This window comes from Poecile atricapillus, chromosome 6 (genome assembly GCF_030490865.1).
Source record: "Poecile atricapillus isolate bPoeAtr1 chromosome 6, bPoeAtr1.hap1, whole genome shotgun sequence".
NCBI classification, from domain to species: Eukaryota; Metazoa; Chordata; class Aves; order Passeriformes; family Paridae; genus Poecile; species Poecile atricapillus.
In genome coordinates this window covers 26,470,935-26,490,398 of record NC_081254.1, presented here as the reverse complement: position 1 = coordinate 26,490,398, position 19,464 = coordinate 26,470,935, and the positions used below count along the sequence as shown (strand labels likewise).

Here is a 19,464-nt window from a genome sequence, read left to right as displayed (position 1 = left end):
TTGTTGCTTAACTTTTAATATTGCCATTTAATCTCATTGATCTGTAGTCTTCTCCCTGTCACATACTATAAGGCAAAGTCTGCTAAATCACTCCACAGCTAAAGCAGATCAGAAAATCCATCTGGATTGGCAAGCTGATCTGTAAAATGCTTCATAAAGCTTGTATCAGCAGTAGTGTGGCCAGCAGGGTCAGGCCAGTGATTGCCCTCCTGTGCTGGGCTCTGGTGAAATTGTACCTCAAGTATTATGTGCAGTTTTGGGCCTCTTATTACAAGAAGGACATTGAGGTGTTGAGTTGAATCCAGGGAAGAATAATGGAGCTATATAAAGGACAAGTAGATGTGGTGCTTATGGACATGGTTTACTGATGCCTTGGCAGTGCTTGGCTGACCGTTGGACTTGATGATTTTAAGAGTCTTTTCCAACCTAAATGATTCTGTGGTTCTGTGAATATCAAAAGTTCTTCTTGCAAGCATGTGAATCTTGGAAGGACCGTGTGTGCTCTATCCAGCATATCCAGTGTAATATTTACATGTGAATACACCCAGTACATCTGTCTTTCTATCTTCTGGTGAGAGAAGTTTTAGATGTGAAGGGTGAAACTCAATTTGCCTAAGCCAAAGATAAGCTGTAATTCACCCCAAGGACTGGAAGAAGTGCTGCTGCTGCTCTGTAGTTCCTGAGGAGGAGGAATTTCAACCATGCCCATCCACAGACAGGTGGGAGAGTCCCAGCTGAGTCTCATTTCTGTGTCAGGTTATTTTAAGTGACAACAGCAATTCCCTTCACATCACGCAGGGTTGGCTGCATGGTCCTTGTGCAGCCTCTTCAAGGGTAGCACAGGTTGGTAGCATCAGGGAGTCTGCGTGACACAGGATTCTCTGAGAAATTTACTCATTTCCTTAGCAAAGGAAATGATTGAAAAGTACAGGTGGTGCTAAAATCCTGCCTGCATGTCCTGATCCATGGAGCAGTATCACCAACCCAAGTCTGCACTGCAGTGGCTCAGTACAGTTTGCCTCCACACACACACAGCTGAGCTCCTGCAGCTGCATTCTCAGAACACAATCTGGCTTATTTCCCCAGAATACGTAGCAGAAATTTTTAAGTAAGGGAGAACTCTGAAAAATTTGCAACTTTTATTAAATGAACTAATACAAGAAAAGTATTTGTTACTGCTCAAGGTTAAATGTGAACAGACCTCAGCAGGTGTGAAGGGATGTGATACAGGCTTGGAAACCCTGGAGCAAGCCAAGGGAAGGCCTGTGAGAAGAAGAGAAAAATGCAGCATGATGATGAAATGCAATTTTTTCTGTGTCTGTGTTTAAGTACAGGATCAGGGGCTATCCAGCTGTCTGTTGGCTGTTTCCAGCCAACAGAAGGCAATGGATGATCTCATCCTGCCCCTCTTAAATTTACACAGCTCCTCCACAGTTGCTTAAGTATCGGTTTTTCTAAGGTTATTCTTTGCCAGCTGTTTGGCAAAACCTGATGTGGACTGAAAATTTTCTTCTCTCTCACTACTGCCTCATGTGGAAGAAAAAGCTCGGGTGGTTGAGGTGGCCACGGCTGGGAGGTGGGACAGCCCGGATGTATTTCAGAGGTTTGAAAGTGTCGGCAGAAAAGCCCTCAGTGTGAGGGCAGCTTTTGGGACAACAGTATTGATGTATAGCTTGTGGGGATGAAAGCCCAGGAGAAGCTCAAACAGGGCTGTCTTTGAAATGCTGGATCCTGCAGGTATAATGTGGTGGTTTTATCTGACCTGTGAACATCTCTGATAAGGCATCAGGTCATAAGTCTTGTGCTTGTTATTGTAACATTTGCTGGAATGAAACACTAGCATTTTTAAATCACTGCTATCAAAGCATATCATGAATTGTAAGCAGTTTCTTTTCCTTTGAGTATATCCCTGTGCCAAATCATTCAGTGCTCATATCTTCCAAATTGGGCGTGGCATTACCACTGAAGAGCTGCAACTAAGCATAAAATAATTACTTTTTAGAAAAGTTGAGCTGTAAAAAAAAGTATGTTTCCTAAAAAAAGTAATAGAAAAGGACCTGTACCTTTTAACACAGTTCTGCTCCCAGCCTCTGATGATAAGAGTGTGTTCAACTCCTGAAGTGCTGAAAGTTTGCTTACTGCAAAGTGAAATTTTAAAGACTGCTGCTCAAAAGTGTATATATATATATATATATACACTGTGCAGATAACTGTAGAGTTACTCCCACCCACAACCTGATTTTCATGCTTCTAAGAGCTGTGACACACTTCTAAGAGGAGAAATGTATTTTTAAACTCACACTGTGGCATAGGATGAAGGTCAACACAACTGAGTCTGAGTCTTTGAGGGATGGAGAAGTTAAACCCCAGCCTCCACTTTTCATGACTTTCATCCACGAGTTCTTTGCTCAGCTTTCTTCTTGTGAAATGCTATGGAGTCTTGTCTCCATACTTCAGAAGAGAGAGATCCACTGGAGTTCCAGGGTGCTCAGCTGTGAAGACATATGGCCATGTTTGCATTAGCAACTGGATGCTCTTGAGTTCTTTCATGTAGGATCTATTCCCAGCCTTAACTGCAGTTTTCCTTCTGAAATGTTCCTGACTTTAACCATTGAATTAAACTGCACCTGGAGACACATTTGGAGCTCCGTTGTCATTGCTGCAGTTGTTTTTCAAGTCCTCTTTGGGAGATGGACTTTCTTTGGAGCTGGTGGCGAGCCACAGTCACAGTCATGGTGTGCATGGTGTTCTCATCTGCATGTGTCCTCTGCCCTGTGCTCCAGAGGTTGGCTCCTCTCACAGCCTCCTTGCCCACCCTTTGGAGACCCTCAAGGCAGGCAAAGGATGGATGAGGGGCAGGGTATTACATTTGCATTTTGGACTGTTTCACTGCTGCTAGCGCAACTCAAGGACCTGTTGGGCATGATATGATCTGCAGGCTCTGGGGTAGTGGAGGCAGAGGTAGGCAAAAAAATCTCTTCCTTCTCATCACCACCCCAGATTTGCTTTGGTGCACGTAGAGCTCTAAGATTGTCTCAACACTGTTTAAAAAACCATTTCTTCTTGTGAAAAACACAGAGCACTTTAGCCTTTTTTGTGTCTTTACTGAGAAAAGGGTTTTGGTAGTGTTACCACAATAAATAAATTAAGCAACTTACTCTCTACAACAAAACCTTGCATTTTTTAGTGTGAAATGAAAATACATAAACAACCAGCACAGGAGATGTGCCTGGCCTCTAATCTACGTGGACTTCACTCTTTCAGACCCTTGTTTCCTTCTGTACAGTGATATAGAAGGAAAAGCTTTTATCTAATCACGAGGTAGGTCTCTGCAGAGCTCCCCAGGCACTGCTAATGGATGTGATACACAGCAGAGCTTGAAGGCTTGAAGCTGAATTTTTGGTGCTGCACATGCTGTTGCTGAGTAGGTCAGAGCTGGGCTTTGTGGGCTCTTTGCAAGCCCAGAATGTTCATGTAGTGATCAGAGCCATTTTGCATTAGAGTGAGGTGTGGGTTGTAAGCAGGGGAGGGAGGCAATCCGCTGCCCAGGAGACAACAGGTCAAGGCCAGAAGTGGCAAGGCAGGGATGGGTGGAAAGCTGGTGCTGCAGAGGGAGCAGAGGCAAAACAGAAGGTTCCAGGAATTAGCTTTATCCCAGAGGATGACTGGGGAAGAAATTGTTAATAAGTAGGTTATTGGCAGTAGGACACTCCATTTCATGCTCTGATTTATAATCCCCTCAGCTGCATCTCATGGCTGGTGTGCCTAGATTCTAGTTTTGAATCTCACAGTATTTTACCCTAATGAGAGGTTATTCAAAATAATACCGAATTCAGACTTGGAACTGGACACCACAGGGTGAACTTCAGAATACAGAAAACCCTCAGGACCTCAGGGATGCTCTTGTCATCCTGTGGTAGATGCTGCTGCCAGGCACAGCATGGCCTGCCCTGGTAGGAAAGGCAGTGTTCCTGCTGAGAATGTGGCTTCTTATTGTGCACCTTCTGGCATTTCAGGTAACAAAGGGAGAAAATAGTGCACAAAAGCTGATTGCAGGGCATGATATTTGCAGAACCTCATTGATATTCCAAGCTTGGGAACTACTGAGCAAGTGGGATCAACAACTGAAAAGGAGAGGGTGTAATGCCTGACAATCAGTGGCATTTTCCCTTCGCCCACATGTGATATCTATATATCAGATAACATGAACAGTTAAAGCAGGAATAAGCTGATAATGGCCATTTAGTTCTGCAAAATAGAGATCACTCATGTTGCAGGCCAGAAATACTCCCTGAATCATTGTTCATTTTGAAGGAACAAAAAATTTCTCTTTTAGCTGAATTAAAAGGTCTGCTCCTATAACCAGCTGAATGGATGGAAATAATTACATTCATTCATTATGCCTCTTCACTTTTATGAACATAGAACATGGAAAAAGATACTGGAATTGCCACACACAGTCTTTGGAGATGTATGAGGTGAATTCAAAGTTAATGTCTTGATGGAAAATTGGACAGGAGTTACATAAAAAGAACAAAAAGAAACTGTTTCCTGCATGAGCATGTCTGAAAAACAACCGAATCTGTATCTGAACTGGACAGCAAAATTTTTCTTTATTCAGACATTGCACTGTTTTGTGGTGTGTGCAATCTGCGTATGTTGTAAATGCATATAAAAAGATATTTTCTTCTGTTGTCCAGAGTTACTTAATGCTGGTCACCTTAGAAAGTCATTTGATGTGATTTGAGATGTTCTGGGGAAACATTCTGGGTAACATTATTTTTTTTTAATTTTCCCTTTTAATTGAGTAAGGCTCAAAAGAAAGTATTAGGCTGAATCTGTACATGTAATAGCAGAAACATGTTCTGCTTCTGCAAAGTTAATTTAAGTTCAGTATTATAATCTATCAAATACCAATCAAGCAAAATTCACTGGAAGTTTTGATAATTTTGGGTATGGGACTATAAAACTTAGGGTATATCTAACTATTTCTTGTCTCAGGAATCTTATAGTGGTCCAGGCTGCAATAACTGTTTTCTTTGTTTCCTTCCTAAAATGAACTGAGCATTGAGACTGAAACAATCTCTTACACCATCCTGAAGTACATGGCTGGTTTTATTTAGCGTTTCATACCCTATTACAATAAAGAGCATCTCCATTCTCTCCCAGAGTGCTCAATAAATCCTTTTTCAGTGGGTCTGATACTTCTCAGGCTGAAATACTGTGGAAACTTTGTGATGCTTCTTTGCCAGTGTCATATAAATTAGCTCTTTTACCTTCTAGAGAGCAAAAGAGACTTGGACCTACTATCAGAATTGGATATTTGAAAGAGGTTTAGTCACCTTGAAAAGTAACCCTAATGTTGAAAGGTTTTATCTTTCAGAAGGTGTCTCTGTTTTTCTCCCATAATTGGTACCTGTCAGTAATAATTTGGAATCATTTAATGAATCCCAACAGTTATACTGGGCAAGACAAATTCAGGACTTCTTTTTTCTTTTATGTTTTAATGTTAGAATCACAGACTATGTTTAAGACTGCGTGATCCTGGTAGGTAATCAGGGAAGTCTGCTTTTAGTAGTTGCCAATCCAGCAAAATTTACTAGATGCATTTACTAGCTGTGTTTTGGAGTTTTACAGTGTCTGAAAAAGCTCAGTTGAAAGGATAGTGATTAGAGAAATTTCCTAGAGTTCATGAACTTGCAGTAGATCTTACATGCCATGATTTATGTGTCTTGACTAGTAAATTAAGGAACCTGATGACTTGACAGATATTTCCATGTGCTGCTATGTAGAAACAGGCAGAAAACAATTCCAAGTAATATAAAATTGGTGTCTTATAGGGAACTACAGTGTTTAGTATGCTGGAAAGACATTTGATGTTGCAAGACAGTTAACTGAGGACATGCTGCTGAGGCACATTTGGGAAGGAGCCCTGCTTTAATCTCCCTACTCTAACTGAAGGAAATGTAAAGAGGAAAGGAAAGACTACAGTCACCAGATGAAGTCAGAGTTCATACTGTGGGCTTGATCTTGTCTTCCCACATGCATCATAAGTTTTTGCCTCTCTTGGAAAAAAAAATAAATATTTACCATTCTTAGGGCCATATGTGCAACAGATGATTTTAAAAAGTCAGGGGAGAGATTTCCCACTAAAAGGGGATGTAAAACTAGGTAGGGCAATAGGGTATTTAGCAGTGCAAAGTAAGTACAGATGCAATAGCCATCTGCTGTCTGTGCACACTGCAGTCTTAATCTTCCAGGTCCTATTGCCCTTGGACGTGTAGCAGGAGCAGCAAGACAGAGAAGTTCAAGCATCATGTTGCTGAAAAGCCAGTGGAGTACACAGAAGTGCTACACACCAGAAGAACACCACCAGAAAAAAAAAATGCAAAAGTGTCCAATACCAAGCATCTGGCACATTCTCCTTTGTACTGGGAGCCCAGAGATCTAGCAGGGCTGTGGCCATGTTTGGAAATGCCTGTAAATAATTTATTATTTTTCCAAGTTAGAGACTTAAAAATGCTGGTGACATCCTGGGATTTCCCTGTGTTATCCTCCAGCATGAGAGCTGCTGCCAGCACTTGCACCACACACTGGGATGGGCTGTGGGGAATCCCAGGGAGCAATGAGGAAACACACAGTGGGGTGTGAGGCTGCTATGGGGCAAAGGAGTGTTCATAGGAGGCTGTGAGTGGGTATCCTCATGTCTTGGGCAGTCAGAAGGAAAAAGGCAGACAGGAAATTCTTCTGCTTTGTCTTCCTATGAAAGGGTCCTGGTCCTGTGGGTCTTCCAAGCTTGATGTCAGCAGCCCTGATTCATCATGGGGAGTTGTATTCACAGGTGGGATGTGGTGCATGAGGATTGAGGGAAATTGCATGTCCCAAGGGTTTTCTCTCAAGAGCAGGAGGAGGGCAGCCCAAACCACAGTTGTTTGGGTCACTTTTCCTTTCTCAGGCCTCTCTGCCCAAGAGGAGGAGTGTGAAGAATTGGGAATGTCTTTTGCTCAGCAACCCCATCAGCAAAGCAGCAACAGCTGTAGCACTTACACCACTGGCCACAGGCACTTCGCAGTGGCTCCTACTGGCATCTGTCCCCTGGTATGAAGAGACCTGCTCCAACCTATGCCCAGGGCTTGTTGGATGCCACTGGCAGGTCAGGTCAAGCCATCAAAACTTCTGGGCTGCTTTGCACCCCTGGCTGGCTGCATGAGCTTGCTCAGTCACCCTTTCTACATTTCTCACCTCTAGACATGATGAGGTAACTCACTCCTAATGAACGAACACCTAATTTTACTAGATAGTCATCGATATGTTTCATGTGCTCTCTATTAAAGAATTGCATGCTTGTTTCCTTGAATATCTGCTGGAAACAGCTTAGGTGTACAGCTTAAACAAGGGAATCTCAGTGCTCTTTACAAAAAAAATATCCTATAGGTTGCCTCTTTAAGTACTGGATGCACATATGGGAGAATTGGGGATGATGAAGTATTCACTCAGATTGCTGGTTTCCGCTGCATTGAAGTCAGAGACATTGAAGGCACTACAGCATTTATAACTGATTTCCTGAACACTGTAGCAAATAGAGATGAGAGCCCTTTTCTTGTAGCTCACATGTGCAACAGAAATCACTTAGCTAACATAAATCAGGACTAAATTGCTTTTAAAGGCTCACAAAACATTTCTGAAAGAGACAGGATGAGGAAACCATTTGCCACAGTAGAGTATGTCCCCATGATGAGTCCTATTAAAGCTTGATCAAAGAGCGTTATTGGCTTTTCATTAGAGCCTGGTTATGTACAGTTGAAATTCAGCAGTGATTTCAACAGAATAGGAACAGAAATATGCACAGGAGGTAAATTTAAGCAGTATTCTAGACCATCAAAGTACATGATTAAGGACAATTTAATGTGCTGAGTAATGCAGTGTGATTTGGATGTAATTTATCCTAATCCAGTCTGATCTTTTACAGGAGAATATATTATAAGGCCACAATTAGGTGAGACCTGGGCCCCATCTGGCCTCCTGTCTCCTACAGTGGCTTACAGCCAATACAAGAAACAAAGCAAATACAGAGTGAACTTCCCTTGTGTATCCTCTCTGTTTCTGGCATTCAGCCGCTATGGGACTCTTCGGGTCAAAACATCCAGAGCATGGAGTACAATAGCCACCATTTATCCTTGTTCATGAATTTATCTCATTGCTTTTTGAACCCATGCCTGGTTTTGGTGATTACAAAGTCTAACAGCAGTGAGTACCATGATTCAGCTGTGTTACATGCAAAAGCTCTTCTCTTACTTTGATTTAAACTGCTGTGTTCCAACTATTCTTCCTGGTGCAGTGATTCAGGGGCAAAAGCCTTTTTGGTCAAGCTGTGTCTGGAGCTGGGACTGAAATTTTATAGTCTGTCACTTGGGAGTTTTCTCCTCTTTCTTCCCTCTCCCCATTTCTAAGGACTTTCTGGGATTGGGGGTGACATTGTTGGTTCCATACATGCTGTGGTGGAGGTGATGGTATCCTGCCTCTCATGAGCAGGCACAACCTGGAGGTCCATGGGTGATGTCTCCTTTGGGGGAGGCCATCCACAGGGACAGGGAGATGGAGGAGACAGTGGCCAGGCACTGCACATGCAGCTCTGGGCACAGTTAGTCTGAAACAGCAGATGTCTCCAGAGCAGTGGGACTGCTTGGGCTGCAGTTTAGAAACCCAAATGGACAATGTGCTTGCTAACCAGAGGTTGGACACACATCTACAGAAACGAGAATTTGAGGCACCCACCCTCAAATCAGGGAGGGCCCAAGAAAATGAAGTAAAGATTCAAAAACTGTGCAGACTTCTTAAGCTCTTAATCAGATTCATATGATGTATATGCAACCTCATTAGCCCGACTAGTTTATAAGGTACATTTGAATTTATGACTCTGGTACTCAATACTTAATTTGTAACTATGATTAGATGCATCTTTTAAACGTGTTGTATCTGACTGTAGCTGTTTGTAATAAAATTTGCAAGTGAAGGGCACAACTGGAAAACCTCCACATGAGAATGATTAATTTTTATTAACTTGTTTTTATCACTCAGCATTTATGCTATAAAGGCTATAATAAAGTGACACATGCTTTGTCACTTTAAGACAGAGATAAATTTGGTCTCCCCACAAGGGACAAGCAGGGTCAGTTTAGAAAAGGTAAAGAATACCTCCACCCAGAGTTTACTTTGCTAAGGAAAATACGTTTTTCTGTCCTGTGGAGAAATTTGCCTTCTGTAAGAATAAACAAGGTAAACCAGAAACAGATGAGGATGTGACTCTTAGGCAAGACCTTGTTTTTATACTTCTTTCCAGGAAAAACTTGCTATAAACATTTGTGTTGTCTTTTTCAAGGCTGCTGAGGCCTTGCAGTAGAGGATCACATGGCGTTAGCTCATTGCTCCAGTGTTCTCCAGCTCCCAGCCTGTGCCGAGCCATCTCTCCCTGGTGCCGGAGAGGCTGGGCTTTGCTGTCAGAGCGCCCTGCCCTGTATCTCACAGCCTGGTGACATGTTGAATGTGCATTTTCAAAGTTCTGTCTTCCTCCAGGAGGATAATTTCATCATAAAAATATAATTGTGAAAAATGCAAGAGGCTAGTTCTGCATTTCTTTAGCCTGAGCCAAATACTAAAGTTGCTCTCTGGAGCCAATCAATCAACTTCACTGCTGAGGAATCTTGGGACAGAAATCTGTGGCATTTCTTACTCATTTAGGGAAGGGGTTGGGTGCCTCAAACCCATCTCTTGTCCTTTTAAGACCCATTCTGCATAAAGAAAGAAATGGTGCCTGCTGCTCTCAAACACAGTGTGTCCATGTGAGGTTGAGATGGCCCATGGGGCTGTCACTTGTCTTGGAGCTGTCTGAATCCCCTGCACCTTGGACTTGGTGGCAGAGCTCAAGTTGTGCTATGTAGGGTTAATCTCCAGGATGAATGCAGAACACAGGATACTGCCTTTCCTTGTCCTGCATCTCTGCCTCATGATAGAAATCCATGGATTCAGGTATGGGGAACATTGCTGGAGAGGAGACAGTGTCCATCTCCTTCCAGCCTTGGCTTTTACATGCAAGCTAAGGTTACTGGTATAAGGGAGATCTCTTCTGCATTTAACAAAATTAATAAATAAATTTTCCAGCGTTGTGCTTGGAGTTTCACAGGGAGAACTTTATTTGCCTTTTACATGGCTGGATTAAAACAAGCTGTCAGAAGTCACTAAAGCACTAAATCAGGATCTCCAGCTGGGTCCTGGTGAGCGAAACTGGGCCACCTTTGTTATGGAATGCAGAGAAAATCACTGCAGCCTAAGCAGAAGTATTTAGTACTTAAGCTTGGGCTGTTTGCTCTGTGTTTGTTGTTTGTTTTGCTGTGAAGACAACAGAAGGGTGACAGGAAGGCAAAATCCTCTCTTTTGTTTTGTTCCTGTTCTCCCAAGGATGTGATTGCGCAACAGTGGTTTACCCTTCTTAGCAGCAGCAGAGGCCATGTCCAGCTAGTGAGAAATGCTTGGGTTTGAAGTCAGGACAACAGATTTTCTTCTTGCCCCACAAGTTCCTTTTGCTCGTGGCAAGGAATTCTGGAGTCTCGGGACCACCACAATGGGGCCCTTTCTCACAGGGCTGGAAAGCTCGACCTCTGCTCAGAAAGGACAGATTCATGTTGGAGAGGGTTCCACAATGCAACGATTTATATCAGGAAATGAACAGAATACTTTCTAAAAAAAAAAAGACGAAGAAGGAAAAAAGCTTTCATCTGTTTCTTTGGCTAAGGGAAGAGATCAGCTGTTGTTTCATGATATCAGAGGATGGAACACTGAAGGGGGAAAAATGTATAGCTGTGTGCATCCATGTGTTTGAGTTTCTATTCCCAATGCATAACATACAGAGTTAATTTTCCTTAATTACGTGTCATATGGGTCTCAGAGCTTAGTGGGAATGGAGATGCCTTCATGCACATGTTTCAGCTTTTGCACTCTGAGTACCATGAGTATGAATTTCAACCGTGCATTCTACATATAGCTCCTGTGTGTTTGGATAATATTAAGGTGTCAGGTGCTCCTCAAACCACAGTCCTTGGTGACAGGCAGGTGTCAGTTCTTGGTCACATTTGGTTTTGTGCCTTGTCTCAAATAGAAAATGTCAGTCTGACTGTTGAGGAAGATCAGGGGAGTTTCAAGATGCAAATGTATTCTCAAGGCTCAAGTTTCTGTGCACATAAAGAGTAGTGGCAAAGTGTTTTTGTATTGGTTTACTTTAAAAATAGTGTCATAGAATCTGATAGCAGTGCTAAGAAAAGTAGTTTGTGAAAAAGCAGTCTTCATTACTGACTGCAAACTTAAGTCTTGGGAAGGAGAGGGTAGACTTCCTTGTACAAATATTTCTGTGCTTGTAATCTGCCTGACAAATCATTGGTGATTAAATGATAATCTGAATTGTTTGTTTGAAGCATCAAATATTGCCACCACAGTCTGCCCACACCACTTAGGAATTGAGGAGCCTGGGAACATAAATGACTACAATGTATTTAAACATGAATTAACAAAAGCCAACAAATACAGAACCATTTCAATTTATGTATTAAAATACTCTCGAGGTACAGGCTGACCTGCATTATTCAGGGTTTGTCACTGTCTCATCTTTGGACAGCAAACACTGAGAAAGAGACAGAAAGATGATTTACTCCCTTTAGCTTCTGTCTTGTTTGCTGCAATGTCTGCTGTGCAGCTCCCCCAGCCGTGCTGCTCCATGGGTCTGACAGCTCCTCATGCTTTGCAGGCACTGTTTTCTCTCATAGCTGAAACTCATGGTTGTCTGAAATCTTTGCTAAATGAGTTGAAGCCAAGCCTTGCTTTACTGACAGGCTAAAGTGTGACGTATCTGGGAAAAGAGGAATCCCAGAGAGTGGACTTTCTGGGTCTGCTGTCCCACAGCAAGGGGGAAAAGCTTTCAAAAGAGCCTTTTCACCATGGGTCCCACAGGGATGAGTTCCCCTGACCTGAACCCATCACTTCCAAGGGAAGCTGGTCCTGCAGGAGGCTTCTGCAGACTTGCCAGATCTCCACAGGCAATGCAGGAGAAACCCTCTGGGACAGATATAAGTCAAAGTGAATTAGAAAATAGATAGGCACAATTTGTCACCAATGCACCTAGTCACCTCCAGCCTTCTTCACTTGGAACACTTCCTACTCTCTATTGAACAAATGTCAGGATACTCACTTTTTAAACAACTTTCTGATTGTGCCGCTGTTTGTGTGTATCTGTATGGATGCTGAAAGCAGAAAGGGAGCACAAAGCCTGTGTGAAACTAAGTCACACAGGCTTCTCATTCTGGCCTGAAAAAGCATAAGAAAAAATCCAAACAGTCCTTGGTAAAGGACAACAATCTTTGCAGGTGTTGTTTAGGAAAACAGTCAGGGGGTGGTGTTCCACTTAACCAGTGCTGGTGATGTGTTGCATTAATGACCAATGAGAGTTTTACCTCTCAGACATTCTTGAACGTGTGTATAAAAGAAGATTAAGAGTAATAAACTTAGCTTTTTTGGACAATGCAGCTAAGTCAGTGTTGTACTCCTCTCCGTTCCTAATATAGTGCAACATATCTGTATGTATTTAGATAGATCAAAACACATGTACACACATATCAATGTTTATTAACTCAGTGAATACAGCAGCAAAGTCAGTCCCTAAAGATGTGCCATAAAACTTTTCCATAACTTTGTTAATACAAGCTTCATATTTAAATTAGATTACAAGTGACATATTAATTCAACATAAAATATTTTTATGATTCAGAAATTTCCAGACTGACTGTGGATAGTTTAATGTGCTAACAAGGCAGTCAGCTTTATAGCAATGTTCGTGGTTCAAATTAGTAATATTATCCTGGGGTAATGCTGATGAGAAATGAGATCCAACTTCCCTCTCCTTTGTCATTGAAGAAGAGTGTATCCAGCTTGTGTGACGTGCTTGACACCAATGATGTTTTAATATCATTAGCAGCAGGAAGTATTTTCCTTGCCAGTAATGAGGCTCAGCATCAGCTAAAGGTGATGCCCCACAGGAAGACTTTAAACAAAATTGCTAGATTCTAATTTAAAAAAGGCTAGAAATATGCTATTTTTGGGTAGGGTGTTTGTTCGGTATGGAGTGATCCTGGATAATGAAGAAGGGACCTGCCAGAGCTACTTTTAGTTCCACCCGCTGCTTTTATTATTATTCTTGCAGCTATGATTGGCAGTGGAGTTAGGATGGTGGTGACTGTTCTCATCTAGAAATGGAAGAAGCATGGAAATATATGTGTGTTTAAAGATGAAAAGATAAAAAGAGCAAGAGCTGAAAAGAAAGTGAGCTTCCCTATGTAGCTGCAGATATGGTATTGATTGTACCTTTCCTTGGAAGAGTTTTTCTTCTGCAAGATGACATTTTTTGTCTGATCTAAGGGCTAACAGTGTGCCAGGTGCAGTCTGGGTTGCAGATCAGAGTTTCTACTTGGAAATTGCTACAGTTAAGAGAATCCATTAAATAGTTTCCTTTATTGGTTTGGAGACAGAAACCAATACTTCAGCCTCACACTAATGCTTCACTAGAAACAGTGAGACTGAGAGGTATTAACCTTATATATCATCACTTGGGAGAGGGAAGATACATCAGTGAATCATATGCAGAATAACAAGACATCAAAACATTAAACATGGAGTCGGGGAGGGCTCCTTGCTGCTGCTGCTATTGCAAAGCATCAACACAGGCTTTCTTCATTAGCAGAAAAGAGGTGAAGAATATGTACACAAAGAGCACTTTACACAGCCAGAGAGATTATTTGCTATATCTCCTTTGCTTTCTATTTTTTTATTTATTTTTTTCTGTCCTTGTTGGGAGGAACAAGTTTTGGATTTCAGAGTTTCACTGTGGACATGAAGATTTTATTTCAAGATTCGTTTTATTTGATGCTGCTTTCCTCTGACTTAATGAGTGAAATGTGGGTGTACAAAAAAGTAACAAGACAGGGAGACATGGGGTACCTGGGTTTTTTCAGGAACTCCAAAATCAGAACCCAATTAAAGTTGACTTTCAAACTTACAGAAAGACAAATGAAAGGAGGAAAACTAGCCCCACAGGTTGACTGGCTTTTTTTTCATTAAGCCTTGTGAACTGGGTGGTTGTAGTGATGCAAATAACTATTTTATAATGACAAATTTCTTCTAATTAACTATGTCAATCAATCATTACCTCATTTCTAATCATGTGAATTGAGTTCTGCATGCCAGGAGAACTGTATTGACAGCTCCAAAAAGCTCCAGACTGGCATGGGAGCCAAGCTGGGGTAGAGGACTATATTTTGGGGACTGTACCATCCCTAGCTTGCTCTGAGGGATTTCTGTTTCAGGCACCATATATCAGGAATTATATTTGTACATGATATCACTCTGTAGAAGAAGCAACTTATTCATGAGCAGTAGCATCATCACATCAAATAGAGCTGCAGATATGGCTGAGAAAATAACCATTTAATTGAAGTAGAAATTACACTGGGAAATTCAAAGAGGGTGCAAAAAGTTCCCAGTTATTAGTCGCTGGAAGCAAATCCTAGACATGTAAGGCATGGGGATGCACACAAAATTCTGGGAGAATCAGAGCTTACAGGTAGACATAACTCTGCTTCAATACATGTCTTGTTTCTTCAGCTGAGCCTCCAAACTCTTTTTAAAAAAACAGTTTGGGATAATCCCTCTGGAGGATGGATCAAGGTGCAGGAGACAAAACCCCACTTTTGACAGCCCAGCCCCCCAAAAGGCAGAGGCTACTGCCTGCCCCTCTGGTGGGATTCCTGCCAAGAGAACCTGCCATGGGTGATTTTACCAACATCACCACCGCCATGTGTGGGGTGCACTGTTCTGCACAGCGATGCTGCCCCTGCCCCGGCTGTCCCTGCCGGGCTCCTGCCTGTGCAGACCATGCCAGGGCTGGGTCTGACACGCTCCGGAGAGCACCGGGGGGAAGCACAGCCATAAGCCAAGTATTTTTGCTCTCAGTTTTGCTTATCCCGAATCAGTTCTTGCAGCTCCCTTCTGTAATTTCTTCCCCTCCCATAGCAGCTGTCTGGGGTTTCAGCTGTTCCACATGAGAAGAGGTACAAGCACCCTTTAAATCACTATGGAAAAGTAAGAGTGCATGTTCTATACTGCAAGAAAGAAGAAAGGACAAAGTTTTGGGGTTTTTTGGTTTTTTCCTTGTGTTTTCCAAGTGCTTGTCAGAGATAACTAGGAGAGGACTGGGGGTTATTCACAAATTAATTAGCCTCGCTACCGCCAGCCACGCCAGCTCAGCCTGGAGCAGCCGCATCCCTGCAGCAAACAGTTCATATTCCCGTTCCTCTCCGGAGGGACGTTAAGGGTTAATCCAGTAGCTGTGCATTTAATAGCACAGTTTAAAGGGGAAAAAAATGACACCCCTCTCCCCTGCCTTGCTGGCTGTGGATGGTTCGCTCTGCCTGGCTGGTCACATGCTGCCGAGCCCCCGGTGCTGCAGCAGCCCCAGCTGGTGCTGCTGATGGGCCGGGGCTGCCCGGGACGCCCCCGGCCCCCGCCCGGCCGTGCCCGGCCGCCCTCACCTCCGCTTTAAGGGAGGGAGGGCGCAGCACGAGCCCTTGAGCATATGGGTGGAAATTTGGGAGGCACCCATTCTCTCACCACCGTTCCCAGCTCTAACCATGTCTATTTGTTGTTGTCTTTTTTTCAGGGATTATGGATCTTCCAAGAGAAAATCAGGTAAGACACCAGGCTTTTTTTATGTACTGCATGATTCTAGAGAGGACCTTACCCCCTGCTTTTCCCCTTCTGTTTATCTTGTGTGGCATTAAATTGTGCAGCAGTTTAACTTTTTATTGCTGAATCCTGCTGGAGATAAGCTTCAGTTTCTTTCCTTGGCAATGGATAGAAGAAACCCACTCACTTTATATAGTATTTCAGTTAAAATGACTGCTCTTCTCTGACTGTATTTATACAGCTCTGTCTCCAATGTGAGATGATAATTACATCACATTTCTTTCACTTTCATTGCAAATGGTCAAAATGCAGAGTCAGAGTTGGGGTTCTTTTCTGGATATTTTTCTGTGCTGGTTTGAATCTTTTATCATGCCTTTCCAAAAGGCTCTGGTGAGGCTTCTGATGCAAAATGTTCTCAGTGCTTGTGTCTGGGTTTGGGTTGCCTCAAAGGCTGTAGCTCAGTGTTTTGTTCTTAAAATCCTGGGTTGAAATGTCCTATAAAACCCTGATTTGAAACGATATAGATCAAATTTTTCCCCTCCCCATGTAGCTCTTAGTGATTTTTACAGATGTGTTTTCAATAGGGATGTGTAATTATGGGCCTCTGGGTTTGGCTGCTCTTAGCTGGATGTGTCAGGGCTTTCTATTTTTTATTTTTTTTTTCCCCTAAGCAGCATTGAGCACCTGCAACTCTCATTGACTTTGTTTAGAACCTTGGATGCTTCAAATTGTGTTCAGGGCATCCAGAGGGAACCCTTTCAAACCAATACTGACTCCTGGAAAACTCTGGCCTGTGTGCAGGAAGGGGAAGATTTTTTTTTTCTTCCTGCTTTTTAAGATTATAAAGAAACATTACAGTGGCTTTGTCTCTGAGAGGGAAGGGAAAATGAATGTAACATACTGGACTTCAATGAATATCACTGCCTAGATTGATTTGTTGGTTAATTATGAGGGCTTTTAAGCTGCCATCCTGTAATAAGCTAAGTAATGCACTAAAGAGGAGCTGTTGCTTAACCCCAGTGACCTGTGTATCAATTGGCAGCTGCCTTTGCAGGCCAATACTTTTTGTACCTTTCCTTGAATTTCCCTGAGGTGGGGTGTGGTAATGAAGAAGCAAGCATGGTACAAGGTGCTGGTCCCACAAATAAATTAGGGCATGCTTGGTCTTCTTAATCGCCTGCAAAGCTTCTGTCTGGGTTGCACTTCTAGGACTTCTTAAATGTAATATTAAGGAAAGTGTTTGTTCACAACAGCCTGTGAATTAAATTGCTTCTCTAGAGGAGCTGACCATAAATTAAGAGGTCCAAGTGACTTGGTAGAAGGCAGAGCTGAGTGTGGGAGTTCCTGGCTCAGTGCCACATCCTGAGTACTGGGGGATTTTGGGCCGTGTAAAAATCTTTGAAAAACGTTGCTGAAGTCTCTGGGGCAACCTGATTTAGCACTGACCTGGAACAGCATTAGGAGACACAGAGAGATTTGGGCTCAGTGCACCAGTTTACATGAAAGAGTATTGCAATTCATGCGCAAGAGATGCGAGGAGCTGCTTTGGGAGTGGAAGGAAAGTGCTGCCTCTCCATTCCTGTGGCTCTTAGGGGCAAGTTGGAGCTGATCTGCCATGACATCATGAGAAAAGCAATTGAGTCAGTGTAGCTGAGATGCCATTTGTGGATGCTCTCCCCTGCTGGACTCTTTGGCACCCTGCCCTGAGAACCCCAAGTGACATGGTCATTCATCCCTGCGAGGGACACTCAGGTTGGGCTCCTTCCTTTGGCTGTCCCAGCTCCTCATGCTGCAAGATCTCCTTTTGGGATTTCTTCAGAACTTTTTGGTACTGGGCTGTTTGTGCAGCCAGGGCTTGGAAACAGTGGAGCTGAGGGATGCTCTTTCTCCACTTACCCATACAAAGAGGAATGTGAAGCAGCGCTGTGAACAAATTGAGCTGCATAAAGGGACTCTGTTCTTGGCCATCTTCTTGCTTGATTTTAGAACGGGAGAGGAATGCTTCCTTCTGTTTGGAGCTTGATGTTGTGGGAGTGTGCACGCAATGAGCAAAGGAATATGCCAAGAATATGCCAAGGGAGTCACCAGTTACAGCCTGTAACAAAGACCAGCTTTATGACCCTTGAAAAAGGGATGGGGTAAATAAGCACAGATTTTCAGGATTGCTGTGATGGTCTTTTAAGATAATTAATAGGTTTGAAATGCAGTTTCTTCCACAGGTGCAGATCACAGAACTACTGCATCTTTAAACAACAGACAAATAGGCATTTTTAAATGCAAGCACTTCCCAACAAATGAGACCTTATGAGCATCTTGTTGTCTTGACCAAAGATGTGCTGGGAGGAGGCTGTTGGGTGTGAGCACAGCTGTCCCACACTGTCCAGCAGGAATCCCACAGCTGCTGTGTCTCAGGCATGTGCAGGCATGGCCGATTGCAGAAACATTTGGAGAACGCCTCAGACAGCCAATGTCCCCTCTACCCTGACCTCTGCCTTGCCAGAGTGAGTGTCTGGCTAGTCCTCTGCTCACCCCTTAGAGCTGGGAGAAGCTGGATGAGTTTAGAGTGTGACAGGAGTTATGGAAACATTTACCGCTGCAGTTGATGCTGGTTGTAAACATTTGAGACCTTCTGAACCAAACGCAATAGCGTGGCACGTCCTTAGCTAAACAAAAGGGAGTCTTGTGCCGATCTGGGGCATCTCTGCTTGCCAGCCCTGAGCCAGGCTTCCTCTTGTGCAAAGGGCTGTGTAAACACACAGCCCTTTGCTTGGATGTGATCTAATTATAAATTCTTTAACCTGTAGCCAGCTCAGAGACCTGGCTTCACTGAGGCTCTGTGAAGGCACAGGTGTTTGCTGTGGCCTGAAATGCCCCATGTACCTTGGACTTGGGGGACTTTTATTGACATGCTGCAGATCTGCTCAGAAAGCTGCTTTCATGTTTCCAGGCAATTGAATTGTTGCTCTATGACCATCTGTCAGTGCTGGAGAGCCCTCAGTACAACTGTGAGGAGTGGCTACCATGGGCATATTCTGTACGTTTGTAACAAACGTCTTTTCTTGGTCCACCCAAAGACCCTCTACAGCAAAATGGAATGGAATTATTTTTCAAGCTCCAATTTGTCAATTTTATTAGCCAAGTAAACAGCTACTCATTTGTCACTCAAAGTAGGCATTACTTCTATGCTAGCATCAATTGTGGTTTTTCTGTCCTCAAATCAAAATAAGCGTAGAATTGCTGCAAGTCTAGGAATGGATATTTGTATGGTACATTACAAGCCAGAGATTAGGTTAATCCATTCTGCAAACCCTACCAGCTCCCATCTGTGCATGGTGAACTAATTAACCCTTGAGCTATCTGCTAATCCTGATGTGGCTTATAAAACCAGTTGGAGTATGTTTTTCCCCAAAGAGGCCATTTTGTCCCCCACCTCACAACCCCCTTGCTGGCTAGAGAAAGCTGCAGACTCCTGGAGTAAGATCTTGCCCTCTCCCCTTGCTGAGAATCTTTCTTGGCTGGTTTCATGCCAGTCAGATTCCAGTCATGAAGCTGAAGCAAGCATCTGGGACCTGGTGTTTGGTGGCAATAGGGAGCTGGTGTGGGCTTCACAACTTTCCTACATCGAGTCTCAATGCTCCTCAACTACTGAGAGGATTCACTTCGCTAACTGTGAGGTCAGATTAG

General features: G+C 43.1%; 1 protein-coding gene across 4 annotated transcripts in view; it reads left to right on the top strand.

Annotated features, from left to right (window-relative positions):
- SH3PXD2A (SH3 and PX domains 2A) overlaps positions 1-19,464 on the top strand; it is a 247,902-nt gene that overhangs the window by 136,979 nt on the left and 91,459 nt on the right. For all 4 annotated transcript variants that reach the window (XM_058841021.1, XM_058841020.1, XM_058841019.1 and 1 more), the window contains one exon: positions 15,755-15,783. In XM_058841021.1, coding sequence (XP_058697004.1) covers positions 15,755-15,783 — 29 coding nt within the window. The remainder of the gene's footprint in view (positions 1-15,754; positions 15,784-19,464) is intronic.